This window comes from Chelmon rostratus, chromosome 3 (genome assembly GCF_017976325.1).
Source record: "Chelmon rostratus isolate fCheRos1 chromosome 3, fCheRos1.pri, whole genome shotgun sequence".
Lineage (NCBI taxonomy): Eukaryota > Metazoa > Chordata > Actinopteri > Chaetodontiformes > Chaetodontidae > Chelmon > Chelmon rostratus.
Genome location: NC_055660.1, coordinates 14860523 through 14881917, shown reverse-complemented (window position 1 = coordinate 14881917; position 21395 = coordinate 14860523). Strand labels below are relative to the sequence as shown.

Genomic DNA, 21395 nt, shown 5'->3' with positions numbered 1-21395 from the left:
AGCTGGCATTATCACCTGGATTTGGCTTGTAACAATGGGCAACGCAGCAACATGCCAGGCCTGTGGATCAGATAAAGCTTTAAAAAGCAGTGGGAGTGACAGAGATTCAAACCATCACGCTGATTACTACAGAGCTGCTGACTCTGGATCTGACGCTGATGATTCGCTGGTAAGAGGCGGACAGAGAAACACCAGCTTTTCTGTTGCATATGTCGGACTGATGGAGTGTTCAAGAAAACATGTTAATCTCTTTTCTGCTGTTATGTGTGTGTGTGTGAGAGAGAGAGAAAGAGATAGAGAGGTTGACCTTTGACCCTCTGCAGCGGTGTGGCCTCATCCCAGACATGTGATTGGGAGTTCGACTGTTCTGACCTCACGAGTTAACACCCAGAAGTGTTTGACTGACACGTCACTGTCTTAACCCCACTAATAAGAGGTTGAAACCTTGTCAACACTCTCTCCAATCAATACATCCAATAGTCCGATGTAATTGTCCCATATAGCAGAATAGAAGCTCGACAGATTTTGAGGTGATGTCTTTGCACCACATGCACTAAAAGTTCATTATTAGTTGATTAATCAATGAGGAGTTGATCCACAGGAAATTAATCAACTATTTAGATTCTTCACTAATTGTATAAGTCATCATTCAGTGCAGCTTTTCTTTGTCTTCCTCTGTGTGACAGTGAACTGAATTCTTCAGGGTTTTCAAAAACTGTTTGATGACATTGACTTAATGCATTTTTATGTGCATTTATTTCCAATTTTTAGGCATTTTGAATTAAGCAGGAAAATAGTCATCAGATTAATTGATAATGACAGTGATTGTTATTTGCAGTCCTTAACTCCTCAGCAGACTTATATTACTTGCTGATACTGCCTTCTCATTTGTATGAGTCTATATGTTGGCAGATATGCAATTAAAAATTATAATATCGTTTTTTTTATATTGTAATTTTTTACGTATTATATATATATTTGTCTGTTTTTTGTGTTTTTATTTCTTATTATTTAGAGAGATTTCATGTCCATTAAAGTTTAAAATGTGGTGATTTTACTGTACTGTTGTTATGAGCTTTGATAAACTGTTCATCTGTAAAACATCCTCCAGTACAGGCTGCAGGCTGTCAACATTTGTGTGTGTGTGTGTGTGTGTGTGTGTGTGTGTGTGTGTGTGTGTGTGTGTGTGTGTGTGTGTGCGTGTGTTTGTGTGTGTGTGTGTGTGTGTGTGTTGCAGCTGCTTGTGTAGCCTTGATGGCTAGTGGTTAAATTTAGAATAGCCTACTCAGACATACTATTGACATAAGCAGGAAGTCTGACTTCCATAAAACCCTTTCTGGACCCTCTATATTAGCTTTTTATATCAAATAATGCATGTGCATTAACAGCAATAACAAAATCACATCCGTCTTTCCAAAAAGACATTTTTAATCCAGTTGTGTACGTAAACAGAACCAGACAAAACTGGGGGTTAAATAAAATTGCTTTTAAAACCAGAAAACTGATAAATAAATACATGCTTGTCTTCCCGTTCCTAACATTAGCCTCCTTTCTGTCTTCGTCTCTCTAGTCCGACAGTAACACCAGTTTCCTGCGGGCTGCCAGAGCCGGGAACATTGACAAAGTCCTTGACTTCCTGAAAAATGGAGTGGACATCAGCACCTGCAACCAGGTAAGGAAACTTCTCACCAGCCTCAACAGAAACTACATCTAACATCTGGTGCCTGATGAGATTTCTGCTGTTGCTTCGGATGTATTATGTATTTTTTCTGTGTTATCTCTGCAAATGGACCGCTACACCACACCACACTGCAAAAAATGACATCTAAGTAAGATGAAATATCTTAAATCAAGCCAGTATAAGCTTGTTTTCTGTCTGACAGGATATCTCTTCTTACCTGGCGGCTTTTATGTTAGAGCTTTTCTCTTGTTTCAAGCTTTTTTTGTGTCTTTAATTATGTTAATAAGATGTTATAATTTCTTATTTAGTTTTTATAACTGGTTCTCAGTAATTTCTTTGTAACCAGATAAATGTGCTTGCTTTTAGTTTGGCCACACTACTTTTAAGATAAGGTTTTTTCTTCGTTTTTGCAGTGTAGCTATCTGTAAAGTCCCATTACAGCCTATTCTGTAATGTACATTCACTACGTCCATCTGATCATTTACTGCCTAGTTTTGCTAAACTATAGTCAGGTCATATTTGCCGGTAATCCAGTCCAGCTAGCACCTTTTTCAATCCGCTTTCATGTCTCCATTATAGATTAAATGAATGAATGTTTTCTTCTACTCTCCCCCTCAAACCTGACGCCAACCTCCTGCAGCAGTTAAACAATTTCCACTTTACCTCTTCAGTGAACATGCTTCTTTCTTCTCTCCCATTTCCAAAACGGTGTTGATCATTGTTTTCATGGAAATTTGGAAACAAACGCAGTGTGTCCTGTGTTTTTGGTCGTTGCTGTGTCATTTTGACTTGTCTGAACATTATAAATTGTTAACTTTTTTTGCATCTTGCAAATATTCATAGCCTAAACAACAACTGATTTATGGTCTTTAGAACAAGTTATTGGAAACTTAATCACAAATATTGGAAACAGTCCCACGCAGTCACCACTGGAATCTAATCCTACAAATAGTGAAATACCAATTCTGTAAAAAAATCATTAGAGAAAACACATTTTCTGAAATCTGCTGTTTAATGGTTCATGTTACACATGCAAGTAACATGCAGGACATGCATTACTACATTACATGCTACTGTCACGTTAGTAGGTCAAAGCTGGTCTGTCTGTGAAACCTGCTGAATCTAACCTTCACTCTGCTGTGTCACGGTGGCATCGCACAAATGAGCCAGGTCAGCGCATACCTTAACCCACCAGACCACCCTCACAAGATCGTCATGAGCACATCTACAGTTGCTAACTCTCCCCTGCCTTATCCTCCACCACACCCGTTCTTCCCTCCAGCCTCAGCTGTATTTGATGGGTCTAAGTCCTTCTGACAGCTGTTACCCCCCCCACCCACCCTCACTCACATTCCACTGAGGAGGAGGGTGCAAAATACTTCGCCCTAGATCTCTGTACACCCCCGCCCCCTGCCCTGGCTATGTCAATATGATTTACAGTAGTCACAAGGTAGCTTAAAGGAGTGTGGCTATGTGAGTGTGTGTGTTTGTGTGTGTGTGCATTTGTGTGTGTCGACGTGTGTTACTCAACTTGTATGGACGTAAATCTGTTTACGCAGTCAGATTGAGAGGACTTGCCTTCCTTACAGGGACGAAATGCAAATCCCCATACAGTAATGTCTGTGTGTGTGTGTGTGTGTGTGTGTGTGTGTGTGTGTGTGTGTGTGTGTGTGTGTGCACGCGCGTTTGTGTGTGTATGTTTTATGTGTGCGGCCGTGTGTATTGTGCATAGCTCCAAACACTTTGTGCTGTCTCATTGCTCTTGGCCTTTTGTAATTTTCCAGTTTAATAGCAACTATTTATACACTGGGCTGTAATTGGTTGGCAGACAGGAAGTGGCAACTGCCCACCCATAGCTCTGCTATTTGTTGCCATGGGCACCAGGGGTTTTGTTTTGTGCACCAAGAGGATAGCCTGGCTGTTAGGGTCTGTTATTCTACACATGCTCTCTCACTCAGTCGCACACACAGAAACACATGCATTCACACACACACACACACACACACACACACACACACACACACACACACACACACACACGCATACACACAGCGCTCCCTCCCTGCAACAGGAGAGCCCTGCCCTTCATAGTATCTGTCATGGGTCAGATGATCACATTTTGGCCCTTGTCAGGTGACCAAAAATGTGAGTGACATTTTCATATATATCTCAGTGGTGCACTTTGTGTGTGTGTGTGTGTGTTTAGTCAGGAATCTCAAGAGATAAACTGCTATGACCATGCCCTTAAGCAAACAGTTGTAGCTTATTTTACTTTGTATTAGAGAGCTGATCACATGGATCACACACACGCAGACACACGCACGCGCGCGCACACACACACACTTCTTGTTGGTATTGCCACTGAAGGCCACATTCAGATTTACTTTACATGAATGTAATTTAACGTGTGCATGTTTCCATGTGTGTTTTAGACTTGAATGCGTGCTCATGTTTACACACATACAGACACACATTCCCACAAGTCCAGTGCTTTTATTCGTCCTGTAGTATGGCTGATGAACAGTCGTCTGACACTTCATCAAACAACTTTACTGCTCAGACTGCCGTGCTATCATGGTCACATTCTTATGGCTCCACTGTCACAGCTTAAGTATAAATACTTTAGATCCACACCCTAATACTCATGTTTGAAATCTCTCAGTGCAGGAGTGTGGTCAAACAACGCACAACACCGCTTTCTGGTGAAGAGTGTCTGTCACATGTCAGCCAGATTCATTGTTTGTGTTGATGGCAGCTGAGGAGTGGCTTGACCCTCCTGACACTGCTAATTGACATTTGCCCAGATATGATGCCATTTGAACCGCAACGATTTTTTCGAGGAGACACCAATCTCCACAAGCGCCACAGCGATAAGAGATGATGACTCAGGCGTATCGTGTTACTCGTGATTAGCCGCAGAATTGCTGTCAAGGAAGTGAGTGGATCAGAATCACGTCAGTAGAAAAGCACTCCACGCAATTAGAGGACCATTATCTGTAGCGCTGTCTGCAGTGCAGTCAGTAGAGTCAGAGTTCTGTTGATAAGAGCCCTGAAATTATATACATCAAGAATGTGCAGTCTGGTTAACTGGAAGAAATGATCTGCAAAATATCTGCAGTGACTTTAAGGAACCTCAGATGTCCCAAATTGTCGACAACATGAAGTGTTATGTTCTGTAATGTCATCAGATACGAACTAGGAAATGTATCCTAAAATGAATCATCAGTGGCTTCATCTGGAAAACAGCAGGGGGGGCGCTGGAGGGTCGAGCAGGAATTTTTAGTGTGGCCCTTGGTGGCGTGTTCATTAGTAACTGAAGAGTCAGATCCTAGAAAGCTGCAACAGGGTGGCGAGGGCCAGAGTCTGGCGCCAAGGGCAGAAGGCTGTCCAAGTTAGTCAAAGAGAGGGAGAGAAGGAGCTACGCTACGCTGTCAGCCAAACCCAGCGTCAAACTACTGCACAGATTTTATGAATGAGATAAACAAAACACCTTCCTGACTTTTAGACGGTGTAGCTGTGTGAACATGCAAGCAGGAATCCGTTCATTTCGGAATGGCAGAGGGAAAACAGTGGAGGGATCTGTGTGTGTATGCGTGTGAGCGTTTGCTCCATATGAGCGTGTCATTTGTGTGTTTTGTGTATGGGAGCTGTTTGCTTTCCATGTCCTCACAATTAAAGGCCAGACTTCCCCCTCTAATCTACCCAAATGTTAATCCTTAGTGAGTGATATTGCTCTTTAATCTGCACGCATTTACATTATTTCCTCTTCTTCCTCTCGCATTGACCCCCTCTGCCACTTTGGCCTGTAAAACAACACCCAATAAACTTTATTTATCATGCATGATTATAATGAAGGTCTGCAGTCATGGGGGCGCGAATATTAATCTGCATCGGACGGAGCTCAGCTGCGTCCCTCCTGCCAGGAAACACTACAAACTGCCAGGGATCACGGCGCTGGGCTGGACGTCCATTAGCTAAATGAAGCTTTCGCTTACAGCTCAGAGGAAAAGGGGCTTTGGATCAGTTTGTGTGAGCGAGGGTGTGTGTGTATGTGTGTTTGAGCCCGTCGTGGGTTCTGCTTGTCTCTCCTGGAATACATACTGGTTGAAATGTGATTGAAACGCTCTAATAAGATTGCATAATTCTTGCTGTCCATCATTCAGAACTGATGGCTGAAGCTGATACTTTCTGCATGTTCAAACCGCGGCAAAGAGCATCTCGTCTCACATTTGGAAGTTGTTTCATCTCGCCTGTTGGCACTGCGGTGAAAATGTCGCCGACTGACTGACTAATGTGATTTATGATTTACTGAAGTGATGACGTTCAGCAGCACCACCTTACAAACGTCATGAACATTTCTCCGTAGCAGAGCATGTCAAGTCTCACCAGCTCAGTCAAACCACACCCATCACCTGATGACTGGGATGGTGCTGATGATAATGATTCTAATGATAATGATGATGACATCCAGGTTAATGCTGAAAGGATTAGTCAGTTAATCAACAAGATGATCAAAAAAAAGACAATTTCATTCATTGTATTGTGTTGTATTTAAGTCATTTAAGTAAAAATGTCAGTGATTTGCTTGCAAATTCTCTGATGTGAGGAATTTTTTAAGCTATTTGAAAATGTAGCCTTTGGCTCGAGGAAATTGTGCTTGACATTTAATATTAATCAATTTATTGTAAAAAAAAACAACAAAAAAACCCACAGATATATCAATTATGGCAATAACAGTGAGTAGCAGCCATAGTTGATACCAGTGGGCTTGGGCTGCAATGCAGTTCACAAAAGGAGATGAGGTTTGTGTTTTGTTTGTGTGCGTGTGCTGAAGTTAGTAATCGATTAATCATCTAGTTGTTTACAGCATCGTAAATTACAGAACAGAGTTGTATTCTGGGAAACTGTAATGGTCATTTTTCACAATTCTCCTGCATTTTATAGCCTAAACGATGCATTTGTTAATTGAAAATAACCGACAGGTAGATTGATAATGAAACTAATCATGACTTGCAGGACAAGTATGCTGAAGATTTTAACTAAGAATTCACATCTCTTCTGTTTTCAGAGGGCTTTTTGCTGATCTTCAGCATGATCAAAGTTTTCTACTTGTTGCTTTAAGCTCTTCTTGTCTTTGGAGAGCTGCATTAAGACATACATAATTTACAGTATTGTATTTTCTTTTATTGTAGGTCATGATGATGCTCTCGTTTTTACCTTTTAAAGTCATGTCATATACTGTATCATTGACACAGTCGCTCGCTTGACCAGACACTCACTTACATGTGCTTTGGCCTCTGAGGAATGCCCTCTTTTTTCTTTTTGAAAGGTTGACATTTTCAGAAGCTTCTAAATATGAGTGTGTGTGTGTGCGCGTGCATGTGTGCGTGTGCGTGTGTGTGTCCTACATACCCTCTATGACTGTGCAGAAACATGACACCCCTTTGGCTGTTTGGCATTTGGCAACTCGAGAGAGAGAGAGAGAGAGAGCGTGTGCGTGTGTGTGCACGCACGCACGCGTGTGCGTGTACTCGTGTGGTTATTTGTGTGTGTGCATGCGCATGGTAGGTGTGTGAGGGAAGGAAGGGGGCAATGATAGAAGTGTTAGCAACATAACAGCTCCTCGTTTACATCAGTGCCAGGAGAGCCTTCAGAGCCAGCAGGCACAGTTCCTTTCTATAACCAAGCTGATAGAGCCTGCAGGGGGAGAAGAAGACAAACAGACCCGGAAGCTTGGATCTAAACCACGGGCGGGGTGGTGGAAGGAGGCAGAGGACCGCTGTTGATGGTTGACGCTCCATCACTTCTGAATCCAGCTTGAGCAGCATTTAGAAAGGCAGCAGATAGAAAAGAAAGACTTACGAGGGAGCAGAACGCACAGAAAGCAAAGAAGACGGAGAAAGTTTGACTGGTGGTTTGACAGAAGAAGAAGGACCCTTGAAGGATAAGAGCGAGGTCTCTGTTTGAAACACTTAGTTGGAGAGTCGCAGCACAGAATGGAAGAAGAGGAGGATGAGGTGAATCACTCTGCTTTGTGTTTATATATTTGCGTCTCAGTGGAAGTATGTTGTACATAAATACTTTTTTGCGATTGCCTGTCAGTGTGAAGCATTTACACTCTACTCTATTCTGCTCTACTCTACTTTACTCGTCTTCTGCTGCTCCTAACCTGTAGTTGATGAATCATAAACCTTTGATGCAATGCTCACGGAGAACATGCCTGAGGGACGTATTTTCTCTGACTGAGCTGGTGTGAGCAGTCCAAAATGTCGATCTCCCAAAACTTTTCTAGAAATATGCATCTCTTTCTTCTCTTCCTTCTGTTTATTGACATTTTTTAGAACTGTAAATCATCCCACTTCAAAAATTTCTTTTATCAACATGCAAAATTGATATCAGTGTTGTTTTTAGGTGCATATTTTTGACCACTGTCAGAAATGTTCATTTGACACATACTAACATCTGTGCAATACAATGTAATTCACTAGATTACATGCTACGTGCAAGCCTAACATTCCTTCCTCATAACTGCATGATGCATCAAGACATCAGCAGCTTTACACTATGCTGTCTGCAGGAATACGTATTTCAGTGCACCAGGTTGTGCAGTTGTTGATGCTACTGTGTTCACTCCCTGTATTTTTTGCTCATTCTAATGCAGATACTGCCTTTGTTGGTCAAGCTCTGTGGTCTTGGGCTTAATGCATAATGCCCACGACTCATGTATGCAGCAATCACTTTACTACACTTGTTTTCTTGAAGTCATATGTTGATGTTTTGTGTTTGCTTTCTCTCCAGAATGGTCTGAACGCACTACATCTGGCTGCTAAAGAGGGACACAAGGATTTAGTGGAGGAACTGTTGGAGAGAGGAGCACCTGTTGACTCTTCCACCAAGGTACATATTAATATTCTTCAAGTTTTTATGCTTGTCTACATTACAAATATGGGGGGTTGATCAGTTGGAGCCACTGAAAATCTTGGGGTCGCACACGTGGGGGAGGAGGAGTAGTTGATTGGGCAGCACCTGACAAGTGACAGAAAGAGGGCGATGACATGACGGGGGTGCACATGAATGCAAGTAATATATAGGGGTATCACTCCTTCTCTTTTGAACTGTGTAACTTGATTCATAAGGGTGGTGGTGGACATGAGGGTGATTTAAGGGGAAGAAAGTCACATCTAAAGAGCTTAATTTTGTTACTTTATATACTGTAGTCACAAGCAACAAATCCAACAAGAATGTCTCGCCTATGCAGTTCTGGATTCTTTCTTTTTGATGGCTCCCTTTTTTAACTTGAAAACAAAACTTAAAAAACAGTTTCTCCAAGCGGTCAGCTCTGAAAGAGGTCACAATGGACTCACGAGTGCATCACGGTGAGATGTTCTACCTTTACTGGAAAGGACAGAGAGGGATGAGAGTGAGCCTGTGGTAAGCTGCTAGGCGAGCTGTTCGTCATGTGACTCTGTGGATGTGTCAGCTATCAACAGTAAACAGCCGGTGAAGAATCTGTCACCCTGCCGCCCATGAATTTGCCTTTGATATTAATCAGCCAGTCACCTTCAAGGCCTGAAATAAAAGCACAGTTTCAAGGAGGAGATATTAATGTCAGTGGTCAGTGGTTCTCACAGGACAGCGAAGCTACAAACGTATGATGATATGATGATATGAGGCATTGCTGTAGATTAAACTACCCAACAGCATATAAAGTAGATAGAATTGGCTTTATTTTAAATAAGTATAGCAGTAAAATGCATCACACACATTAATGCAGTATGCATTATTAATCCATAAACATGATTTTACTTCTATACTTTTACTGAAGTAAAGTTCTGAATGCAGGACTTTTACTTGTAGTGGAGTATTTTTGCATTGTGGTATTAGTACTTTCACTCAAGTAAAGAATCTGAAGATGAATGCCCATACGCAGCATGGTGGCCATAACCCCGTTTTCCTCTGCAGAAAGGAAACACCGCCCTCCATATTGCCTCGCTGGCCGGACAAAAAGAAGTAGTCAAACTGCTGGTGACGAGAGGGGCAGATGTCAACTCTCAGTCACAGGTGAGAAGCTCCTCAGTTATCAAAATCTACGATATTATGCGTGAAAAGGTGTGTAACATCAAGCATATGATGTTACGTTCCATGTGTGAGCGTGTATGTATTTGCCTCGACAGAATGGCTTCACTCCACTTTACATGGCAGCCCAGGAGAGTCACTTGGAGGTGGTGCGATACCTGCTGGAAAATGAAGGGAACCAAAGCATTGCAACAGAGGTATGTTTGTGTGTTAAACACCTGTGTACAAGTTGAACTGCACAAATTATAAAGCTGAATACTTTATATACTATCATCTCCCTCTCCTCTTCTCGAAATCGATCATAGTCATTCACTCTCGCCTCCTCTTCTCTGCTCCTCCAGGATGGCTTCACTCCACTCGCCATCGCTCTCCAGCAGGGCCACAACTCAGTGGTCTCCCTGCTGTTGGAGCACGACACCAAGGGCAAGGTCCGCCTCCCGGCCCTGCACATCGCAGCCCGCAAAGACGACACGAAGTCTGCCGCGCTGCTGCTCCAGAACGACCACAACGCTGACGTTCAGTCTAAGGTGAGGGAGGGCTACGGGCAGTAATTGATGGAGGGCGGAGAAGGGTGGAGGTGGAGTGCCAGAGGAGAATGGAACGAGAGATAAAGGGAGAATAGGAACAGAAAGGAGGGGAGGGTGTAATTACAAAATGGGAGAGGGACGGAGGAAGTGTGTGATAATGCATCTGACTGAAAGGATCATTTTTCACGTCGACAGGTTTATTTATTTTATCGACTATTTTCCGTCTGTCCATTTATGAATATGATAATATTAATGCACAGAGCCTCCCTTTGGAGGCTTTGTTGTTTGCGTCCTCTTCTTTTTGTTTTCTATTTGTGCGACCTCGTAAACTTACCCTGTGTTTTATGTTGATGTCGTGACAAGCCCTTTCCCTAACAACCCTACACCCTGTCCCCCCTCTCTCTCTCTATGCATCCTAACCAGATGATGGTCAATAGAACCACGGAGGTATAAAGTCTCATCACCTCATCATTTAATTCTGTCACTTCTGACCATCTCTTTCAGCTCTTTTGTCCCTTATTTGATGAGGATTTGTGAAGTCGTGCATGTCGGAATTATGTACCATTTATATGAATGCATGCAGCTGACTATGCTGTACTACACACTCCTGCATGGCTGACAGTAAAAGACATTGTGTTGTATTAACGGGTTCCAGAGAATGTTAGTCAGTTGTATTTTATTTACAGATTGTTTTGCATTTCTTCATTTTTAAATGAATAACTCATTCTTTGAGATATTTTAGCACAACAGGTTCTTAACTTGAACGCTGACATCATGAAACTCACCTCTTTATTTCTTGCTCTTTTTCTCTGCATTACCTACAGCATGTGTACTTCGAAGCACTTTGATAGCATTGTTTTTTTTTCCTCTCTGAAACACGTTGTTGATCTTTAAGTTAACTCTGTTTCTTAATTAAATTGCACCATGTCTGTCAGAATGGGAAGGTAAGGAGTGAACCCACCTACAACTGTGTACTGTAGATATTTATATATTCTTATATATACCTTATATATATAAATGTCCTTTTGTCCATCCAAGCAGACATTGTAGTGCATAGTTGCTTCGTGTATTTCTGTTTTGTTTTTTAATGTCCTTCATGTTGAGCTTTTAGTATCCAAAAACCAAACTACTTTGATTTTTTTTCAGTATTTGTTTTTTTTTTTTAGCAAGCATGGCAGAATTACGGGGTTTTTGCATGCATTATGTATTGCATGTGCTATTTTGGGGGTATGCTCATTTTTTATGCTTCTTCTTACACCGACGTGTCTTGTTTCTTCTTTCAGCACGCTGCCTCATTGTAATAGTGCTTCAGTAAAATCAGGCTCCTGTCCTGTATCTGCGACAGAAAAATCTCTCTTTTGGCTCTTTCTTTCTTTCTTTCTTTCTTTCTTTCTTTCATCTTGATTTGCTCTTCTTTTGCAGCTGTTCTGCTTTTTTCTCACCTGCTGTTTCAACCAGTCTTCTCTTTTTTCCTTTTTTCCAACTTCTTCTTCCTCACCTGTCTCAAACAGAGCGGGTTCACCCCTCTGCACATAGCGGCTCACTATGGTAACGTGAATGTCTCCACCCTGCTGCTGAACAGAGGAGCTGCTGTCGACTTCACAGCCAGGGTAGCTCCCCATTTCCACTTCTTAGCATGACATGACACTCTCTGTACTGCTGTCTATTAAAACTTGACACTCTGAGGCTTGCAGAACTGCATGTTTCCTTTTTACCATAATAAACTTTACCTTTTTAATCCCAAAGCCTGTCAAAGATTACATCTGTTCTTGCACGTTTTCAGGTGGATTGCTTTCTTGAGACTGGTCCATGAACTTAGCTTCTTTTTCTATAAAACATGATTGGTAGTCAGTGATGTAACTTTCTATAATTGCCCTCAACTCAATGGAAACAGAAATTAAAATCATACAAACAAAGCAGAATCTTGGACTTTCAGCTCCTGCTCACAGCCATGAAGTATATTTTTGCTGTGTAAATTGACCCGTATGTGTGGTTCTTTGCATTGTCAGAATGGGATAACACCTCTCCATGTGGCCTCCAAGAGGGGAAACACCAACATGGTGGCCCTGCTGTTGGACCGAGGGGCTCAGATAGATGCTAAAACCAGGGTGAGACTCTTCTGTAAAGTCTGGACATCAGCTTTTATTAAATGCATTTTGTTTTCTGCCGCTACGCCCGAGCGACTGCTTATTAGAGTATACCAGCCACTGGTCAATTACCTCTTTTGTCTAAACAGAAAAACTGGATTAATGTCAATACATTGTGTATATTGACATGTTTGTGCCTTTGTCAGGATGGGCTGACCCCCCTGCACTGTGCAGCCCGGAGTGGACATGACCCAGCAGTGGAAATTCTGCTGGAGAGAGGAGCCCCCATCTTAGCCAGAACCAAGGTATAGCTATGCAGCATACCCCACATTTGTCTAGAGTTGTTCATTTTGCTCCGGGATACAGTTTTAGACAGGCTTTTAGTGTTATTTCACTTGGAAAGCATACAGCATGTTGTACCTGTGTTTTCTCCTCATTTCGCTGCCGTCTCTTTCCATAATGTACTGCTCCATCTGACCTTTTGCATCTCTCCGTGTATCATCGCTTTTGCCCTCACACAGAACGGACTGTCCCCACTGCACATGTCGGCCCAGGGAGACCACATAGAGTGCGTTAAACTCCTGCTACAGCACAAGGCGCCCGTTGATGATGTCACACTGGATTACCTCACGGCGCTGCACGTCGCCGCTCACTGTGGCCACTACAGAGTCACCAAGCTTCTGCTGGACAAGAAGGCCAATCCCAATGTTCGAGCACTGGTGGGTATTCTCAGCAAATAACTGTACTGTATGAGCACAGACACATGCAGGCACACACAATCATTTAAACATGTTCAGACAGAAAGAGCAGAGGACAATATAGGTTTGGGAATGAGTGCTACAATACCTGTCAAACTAAATTTCATGTAGGAAAACTGCACAATTCTCATCAGTAAGACACAAGGCCATTAGCCAACAGTGGGAAAGAAGTTGTATACTGTAAATTCAGTGATTATTTACAAAGAAAATATTTCACAGATTATACAATACAGATTAAAACTGCATTTTCTGCTCCAGATGTACGTAGATATAATATTTACCTGTTTATTTTCTGTTCCTCTCTTGACCAGAATGGTTTCACTCCTCTTCATATCGCTTGCAAGAAGAACAGGGTTAAGGTCATGGAACTGTTGGTCAAATATGGAGCCTCCATTCAGGCCATTACTGAGGTGAGACACTATGTGGGGATGTCTACTGTCTACCACCTGTGAACACAGTAAACTTTTCTTTGTAGAACTCTGCATTTGATGCTCATCTTCCTCTCGCTGTCTCCCTGTTTTTCTAGTCTGGCCTGACGCCCATCCATGTAGCTGCCTTCATGGGCCACCTCAACATTGTTTTACTTCTGCTACAGAATGGAGCATCTCCAGACGTCCGTAACATTGTGAGTACAGACAAAACAAAGAGTTCAGCTCTCTGTAGTCAGTAGTCAGGAATGCATATGGCAGGAAGTAAAACATGTTTTTTCAGCCATCGGGTTTCTTAATGTGACCAGCCTGCGGGGTGTTCTCCGGCACAGCATCTTAATGCTTATAAATGTTCTGTGTTTGCATATCAGCGTGGTGAGACAGCTCTCCACATGGCAGCACGCGCAGGTCAGATGGAAGTGGTTCGCTGTTTGCTGAGAAATGGAGCGTTGGTGGATGCCATGGCCAGGGTGAGTCATCAGATTTAATCACTGTTTCCTTCTGTTAATCATAAATAAGCATATTTCATATACTCATGGGTCATGTGGCCTGCTTCAGCTCTGACTACCGTGTAAATTCTGTTTACTCTACCTGTCTTATTCCTTGTTTTGTTTCTCTCCCATATTGCCTCTCTACTCTTAATTTGGACACACTTTTCGTTCCTCCACCACAGGAGGATCAGACTCCCCTCCACATCGCGTCCCGCCTGGGGAAAACTGATATCGTCCAGTTGCTGCTGCAGCACATGGCCCATCCAGATGCTGCCACCACCAACGGCTACACTCCCCTCCACATTTCAGCCAGGGAGGGCCAGGTAGAGACGGCTGCTGTGCTGCTGGAGGCCGGAGCCTCACACTCACTGGCCACGAAGGTGAGCAGAGGACAGAGCATGACACACATAGACAGAGAAATACCTAATTCTCATCATAATAAACCAAAATTCTTATATAGGCTCATAAATATCCAGTTAAAAATGAACAGCTGGGACATGCAGGTTTAAAACAAGCTTCTTCCTTTTCCGTCCACAGAAAGGATTCACTCCATTACATGTAGCAGCAAAGTATGGAAGCCTCGATGTAGCACAACTTCTCCTTCAACGCAAAGCTCTCACTGATGATGCTGGCAAGGTGAACCGAAAATCAAGCTTCATTTCGTATTTGAATAGAAGACACAGAGTCAGATTCTGACGTTTTTCCAGGGCGAGGTTACTCATTTCAGAGAGGTGCACAGAGCGCTGAATCTTTTAGTATCTGACTTGAATTTGTGTCTGCAGAATAGACTCATTATAGAGTAGAATAGAATAGTCTCAAAGGTATGCATAACAGAAATATCAATCATTCAATCAAATGCTTCCTCTTACAGAATGGCCTGACTCCGTTACATGTGGCAGCTCATTATGACAACCAAGATGTAGCTCTGCTGCTGCTGGATAAAGGAGCATCGCCTCATGCCACTGCAAAGGTTGGACAAAGGATTTTAAAGAAATTTGTGCTGCATTCTACTCTAGTAGTTATTTTGTGATTAAGCATTGCAGCTAATGTTTTTACATTTTGTTGAGGATTTTATAGTTTAGCATTGATAGCAGACCAAGAAGTTGAGAGTGATGCTAAGAAGTCCTTTGATTTGTAATGTTTTAGATTTTAGCTGCACTGGAAAAAAAACAAAACACCAGCTGTTTCAGCCATATAGAGTGATGATGTTACAGCATATAACTGTTCACCTTCCTCCCTTTCCAGAATGGCTACACTCCTCTCCACATTGCAGCCAAAAAGAACCAGACAAACATCGCATTAGCGCTGCTGCAGTATGGAGCAGAGACCAACATTCTCACCAAGCAGGGAGTCAGCCCTCTGCACCTGGCAGCCCAGGAAGGACACGCTGAGATGGCCAGCCTGCTGCTGGGCAAAGGAGCTCACGTCAACGCAGCCACCAAGGTCACACACAAACAGAGACACGTTGTAATTCTTCTGTCAGACACTTATGTTTATACTGATTTAACATCTATTACTAAGGGTTCACGCAGCACCGTTAGTTATCACATTTTCAGGAATCTGCAATATTAACATAGAGTGTTATGTCTTAAATCTTGCAACAATTCAGAATATGCAGCAGGGATTGAGCTACAGGTTTGTGTTTTTTTGTAGTGCCCTGCAGTACTAACTCTATGTAAAATGTCACTACTTCGTGAACACATGATTATGTGAAGGATGTTACTGCATGGGTCAGGAACACTTTGTAAAACCATTTTGGGAGACAAGGTTTGTTTGTTGTTGATTGCATTCGTTTTTTATTTACACAGCGTCCCAACTTTTTTGGAGTCGAGTTTGTTTGTTTGTTGCAAACAAAGACACTAAGACAAATCTTTGCTTTGTATGTTGCAGGCTGGACTGACTCCTCTGCATCTCACAGCCCAAGAAGACAGGGTTAATGCAGCAGAAGTACTGTCCAAACATGATGCAAATTTGGATCAGCAAACTAAGGTACAAACATCACATTTCATTCAAGCAGAATGTTTTCAATTCTGACATGGAGCTATCCCTGTAAGGCCCACTGTTGCAAAATTACAACATCAGTTCTAGCTATACTAAAAAAAAATCTGCATTTTGCACAGTCAGTGGGTCGTATTGTTTAACCCTGCAATGCTATTCAATGGTAAATGTGCTTGTAGGTCCTGCAATCTGGCCAAGAACTCACACAACTTGACAAACTTTGGGGGTATTTTGGGTTTTAGAGGTTTTAATAAGCCCCCCAGGAGTATTATGTAGCTTTGTTTGTGTGCATTCACTGCAAGAGGTTGTGTTTATTAGATGCTTTTTAATTGTGAAGAATGCCCCAACCAGTTAATCACAAAAAGTAACCCATGCATACAAATTCAGTGTACCTGCCACCTAGTGGCTTTTGAGAGCCATGACATTGTCCGCATCATGCGGCTACATCCCTCAGAGCATCTATGACAGTTTGTTGTTATACACAGCTTCGTCACAAACAAGTCAAACAAATCAGGCAAATTTGGAAATAATTCTTTTTTTTCTCTGTATCACCTTCTCATCCTGTTTACACCTCAGCTCGGATATACCCCTCTAATAGTGGCCTGTCACTATGGAAATGCCAAGATGGTGAGCTTCCTGTTACAGCAAGGGGCCAGCATCAACGCCAAAACCAAGGTAAAATTCAAAACTGTAGAAAGTCGGATCAGTTTATTCTGCAAGAATGCAAGCACATGACTTAATACACAAGTTATTTTAATTTTGACAATCATAAAGTCTCCCCCCTTTCGTTCTATAGAATGGATACACACCCCTTCACCAGGCAGCACAACAAGGGAACACACACATTATCAATGTGTTGCTACAACATGGCGCCAAGCCCAATGCTACTACAGTGGTAAGGAAAGAACGTGTTTGCTCTCTCATTGATAACCAGTATTTTGTAAAAACTAGTAAATGCATATTCTCACTTTTATGTCACATGAACACTTTGTCTCCGTCTTTCTGTTAGAATGGAAACACTGCTCTGTCTATTGCCAAACGTTTGGGTTACATCTCTGTAGTGGACACACTGAAAGTCGTCACGGAGGAGGTCATCACCACAACAACGGTAAGCTTGTGATAACAGTAAGTTTTGTCCGACATTTTCCAGAACACCCAGTTAACTTTTTTACTTTCTGGTTGTCTTTTTCCATGACTGTGAATGGGGCTCACATCAGACGGTCACAGAGAAACACAAGCTCAATGTTCCTGAGACAATGACTGAGACCCTTGACGTTTCTGATGAGGAAGGTGAGTTCCTAGATGAAGAGTGTTGGCTCTCTTTCCCCTGTTCAGTAGTCATAAAGAGCTGTGTGTTGTGGGTGATGTAGATTTGTAGCTGTGGGTCATAAAGCTGTGTTTTTCATAGCTTTGAGGATGGAAGATGAGCCATTATCTGAGATGCCTGTGGAGCTTGAAGGTACTGCAGAATGTCTGCCCTGCTCTGCCGGCTTGGTGTGGACTATATTTGTGCCCTTGTAACTAATCAGTGTAATCACATTGGTAGTGTGCACTAATGCACTTACTGTTTTTGCTGAAACAAAGAATTTTGCAAATATGATCCTTTTGTAGCCTTTTATTTTCAAATTTCTGCCTCTAGATAGTCCACGCTATTAATATGGCTGACTTTTATTGCTGTGCACTTTATATGCCTGATTGTACACCTTCCTTGGTCCGACACCTTGTTGTTTATAGGATGTAAAGCAGAACTTTGTTGATTATGTGCTCATGCAGTGGTGGGAGCTAACTGCATGAAGTGTTTGAGGCTGTGGATATGATCATGACACTTGATGATGATTGGGTATGATTGAGGAATGCACTGATTTAGTAATGCTGACATACGAAAAATACATTTTCTGCAACGGCGTCAGGTCTTCAGAGCCAGTGACTCATTTCTCAAATGATCACACACAAAGTGCAGATAAATTTGTGAGGTGTACTACAGGACTCTCTCATGCTCATGCAGGATGGTGTTTCTAATGATGAGTTAAACGTGTCAAAATTAGCCAGGAGAAAATGATCTTATGTTTTACACTGCAGCTATTAAGCTGTAAATTTGATGAAATGGGTCAGAGACTGGAAGTTCTCACCTCGGTCAATAAGCTGAAATAGAAAGATGTAGCAGCAGGACATGTTTAAATAAATACGCTGATAAAAGGTTACGAACAGACTTTTTAGTTTTTCATAAAAACTGATCTTTTTTCTTCACAATATCTCAAATGGCACACGTGTGTTCCCCAGGTGAGGACACTATGACAGGTGATGGAGGAGAGTATCTGAGAGCGGAGGATCTCAGAGAGCTGGGAGACGACTCTCTGCCAGGACACTACCTGGACGGCTTCAGCTACATGAGCCACAACCTCGACAGGTCACCAATAACACACACACACACACACAAACACACACACTCTCACACTTATCAAAATGACTAATTTCACATCTCATCTCATAAAGGATGTGTGATGGCACATCACTTATACCTCCTTCTACTCCTGTTGAATGACCGGCCATGATGCAGTCAGAGAAATACACAGACCCTTAGAAAACCCAATTTGTTTTTCAAACAGGCCGCAACACACTCCCATTCACCAAAGCTTCCATCAGAGAGAAGGAGTCCTCATCGAAGACATGCTGACAAGCCACCAGGTGAGGACAAAGTGTAGAAAAAGGGTTTTTCTGTCATCTTGTTGGTTTTGTCCAACATCACCTTACTTCAGGTTTTTGTACTTCAGAATATTTGACAATATCTTGACTTGAAGCCAAATGAGCTCTTGATGTTTGTTGGTCTGTAGGTGTCAGCGCTGTCTAGAGAGCACGACAAGGACTCGTTCCGTCTGAGCTGGGGTGCTGAGCACCTTGATAACGTGGTGCTGTCCTCCAGTCTGCTACACTCTGGGTACGCACACACACACACACACAGACACACACACACCGTTAAAAGTCTTTCACTTGCTTTTGTTCACTATCAGGTGTGTATGAGTCACCTCTGGATCAGTTTTTATTATTCCTTACATTATTTTTCAGTCCGTCATGTCTGTGTTTTCTTCTTTCTACTCTCCATCATTCTTTTATCTTTGCTGCTGTGTCCTTTTCTATGTGGTCAGATTTTTCTCACTTTTACTTATGCTTTATTCTCTTTTTCTCTTTTTGTTTATTCTCTTGTTGCCTCTCGTGCACTCTCTGGTCTTGGCTGTGTTTGTGATTGTGTGTGTGTGTGTTGTTGTATTCTGCTTCTAGCCATTCCTCTCCGTGCCTAGACCATGACAACAGCAGGTGATACTCTTTATTTTGGCTTCTCTCTCTTTCTTCTCTCCTCTGTGCCCTTACTTTTTTCCCATTCACTATTAAATGACCTTCTCATCCCCATCATATCTGTCGGCATGACTCCATAACGCATGATTTTGCATTTCCAGGGTGCCGGTTTTGTTAGCTAGAGATGTTCCAGACAAGCTGTTTTTTTCTTGATGCAGATGTGACTCCTTTAATCTAGAGCATCTGCTGATACACAGATATGATACACCATTTATATTGTTCTACCTAATGCAACATCACTGATATTTTGATAGTCCTATAAGAATAAGTGGTTTTATTCTGAGTTTTTCTTAATGTCAACAAATCCCATGAAAAACTCAAAATCAGTATTGTGGTGGTCTCTCAATACTTTTCAACTTCCTCCAAGCCCATTTGTTCCTACTGATGACAAAAATCCTTTAAAGACTGGTCACAAATATATAGTTCCATTGTACTGGTTCCAAATGTTACTCAACCAGCATTTTGAATATGGACATCTTTAAGTTAGACTTTGCTAACATTTCAGAAACAGAAAACTTGAGTATTACTGTAAGCACTTGCTTGCCTGAAGCTGTCTAATATTTGATACCTATTTTCTTGACAAAAAAGAAAAAATCTTGTTCATCAGCTTTGCTTGCCTGGCTTGCAAATTTGAGTGGAATTAAACTTGAAAGGCTTGAAAACAATGAAAGAGGACAGGCTGGAATGACATAATTTCTGCTGAGATATGCTTGTTGTTATATCAGTACTGAATGGCTTCATAAAAATAGTTCCGTCTGAGTGTCTGCATGAAGGCTCACAGGCGACACACTTCTGTGCCAGAAACATCACATTTGTTAACAACCAATCTTAAAACCAAGTTCCCTCCTGGACCCTTCTCTTTAGCTTCCTGGTCAGCTTCATGGTAGATGCCAGGGGCGGGGCCATGCGTGGTTGCCGTCACAATGGGCTGCGAATCATTGTACCGCCAAGAAAGTGTTCTGCACCTACGCGGGTGACATGCAGGCTGGTGAAGAGACACCGCCTGGCCTCTATGCCTCCTATGGTGGAGGGTGAGGGGCTGGCTGGTCGCATCATAGAGGTGGGACCCACTGGTGCCCAGTTCCTGGGGTAAGTGTGTGTGTATTTGCTTGTGTGAGTGTGTTTATAGTGTTGTCTGGTGTGTTCACATTTTCTTCTTCACTCCCCCTCCGTGCTGCGTATGGATCAGTAAGCTCCACCTTCCCACAGCTCCGCCCCCTCTAAATGAGGGTGAGAGCCTGGTCAGTCGCATCCTGCAGCTGGGTCCTCCAGGGACCAAGTTCCTCGGGTAGGACACTCTGGTTGGGGGACACCCTACCATCCTGGAAGTGGTCACATGCTCACCCATATTTTTCCACTGTGTTCCCGCTTTTTTTGCTTTTATTTTGTCACTTCCTTTGTTTCTGGGTACTATAAAAGTGCAAGCCTTAGTCTGCAGCCCCCTGACCTGTTGCCTTGTTGCTGAGTTATCCTCATGCTTTAGTACCAGTCCCCAGACTTGTTTCTCATTGAATTCTTTACCTGTGAAATGGACCTTTATGGATCTTCATGTGCTCTTTATGTTATCTTTTTCATTATTATGTTTGCTTTTATTAGGCATGAAAATGACATGTTTTTAAACTCAAATTTGAATTTCGTGTCTGTTTTTTTTTCATGCATAAATCGACCCAACATCATATTATAAAGCCAGCTTACCTGCCAAACTGCTACCACAAATGCACTGTTATGTCCAACACGTGTTTGACTTTACCTTGTCACCCCTCTCAGGCCTGTGATTGTAGAGATCCCCCACTTTGCAGCTCTGCGGGGCACAGAGAGAGAGCTAGTGATCTTGAGGAGTGAGACGGGGGAGAGCTGGAGGGAACATCACTGTGACTTCACTGAAGAGGAACTGAACCAGATACTTAACGGCATGGATGAAAGTAAGGGACTTTAACTGTCATGCCAAACAAGGGTTTGTTGATAGGGGTTTATGTCTTACATCACAACATTTTTTTA

General features: G+C 42.4%; 1 protein-coding gene across 1 annotated transcript in view; it reads left to right on the top strand.

The window, feature by feature from the left end:
* The window catches only part of LOC121604459 (ankyrin-3-like), a 50448-nt gene that overhangs the window by 1921 nt on the left and 27132 nt on the right, over positions 1–21395 (top strand). Inside the window, exons 2-32 of the mRNA XM_041933972.1 lie at positions 1571–1672; positions 8480–8578; positions 9644–9742; positions 9856–9954; positions 10099–10284; positions 10708–10731; positions 11220–11228; positions 11796–11894; positions 12294–12392; positions 12578–12676; positions 12893–13090; positions 13441–13539; positions 13656–13754; positions 13929–14027; positions 14231–14428; positions 14586–14684; positions 14920–15018; positions 15294–15491; positions 15939–16037; positions 16623–16721; positions 16843–16941; positions 17056–17154; positions 17264–17336; positions 17455–17505; positions 18327–18453; positions 18653–18744; positions 18885–18981; positions 19323–19358; positions 20262–20486; positions 20587–20685; positions 21165–21319. Of these exons, the coding sequence (XP_041789906.1) occupies positions 1571–1672; positions 8480–8578; positions 9644–9742; positions 9856–9954; positions 10099–10284; positions 10708–10731; positions 11220–11228; positions 11796–11894; positions 12294–12392; positions 12578–12676; positions 12893–13090; positions 13441–13539; positions 13656–13754; positions 13929–14027; positions 14231–14428; positions 14586–14684; positions 14920–15018; positions 15294–15491; positions 15939–16037; positions 16623–16721; positions 16843–16941; positions 17056–17154; positions 17264–17336; positions 17455–17505; positions 18327–18453; positions 18653–18744; positions 18885–18981; positions 19323–19358; positions 20262–20486; positions 20587–20685; positions 21165–21319 (3355 nt within the window). The remainder of the gene's footprint in view (positions 1–1570; positions 1673–8479; positions 8579–9643; positions 9743–9855; positions 9955–10098; positions 10285–10707; positions 10732–11219; positions 11229–11795; positions 11895–12293; positions 12393–12577; positions 12677–12892; positions 13091–13440; positions 13540–13655; positions 13755–13928; positions 14028–14230; positions 14429–14585; positions 14685–14919; positions 15019–15293; positions 15492–15938; positions 16038–16622; positions 16722–16842; positions 16942–17055; positions 17155–17263; positions 17337–17454; positions 17506–18326; positions 18454–18652; positions 18745–18884; positions 18982–19322; positions 19359–20261; positions 20487–20586; positions 20686–21164; positions 21320–21395) is intronic.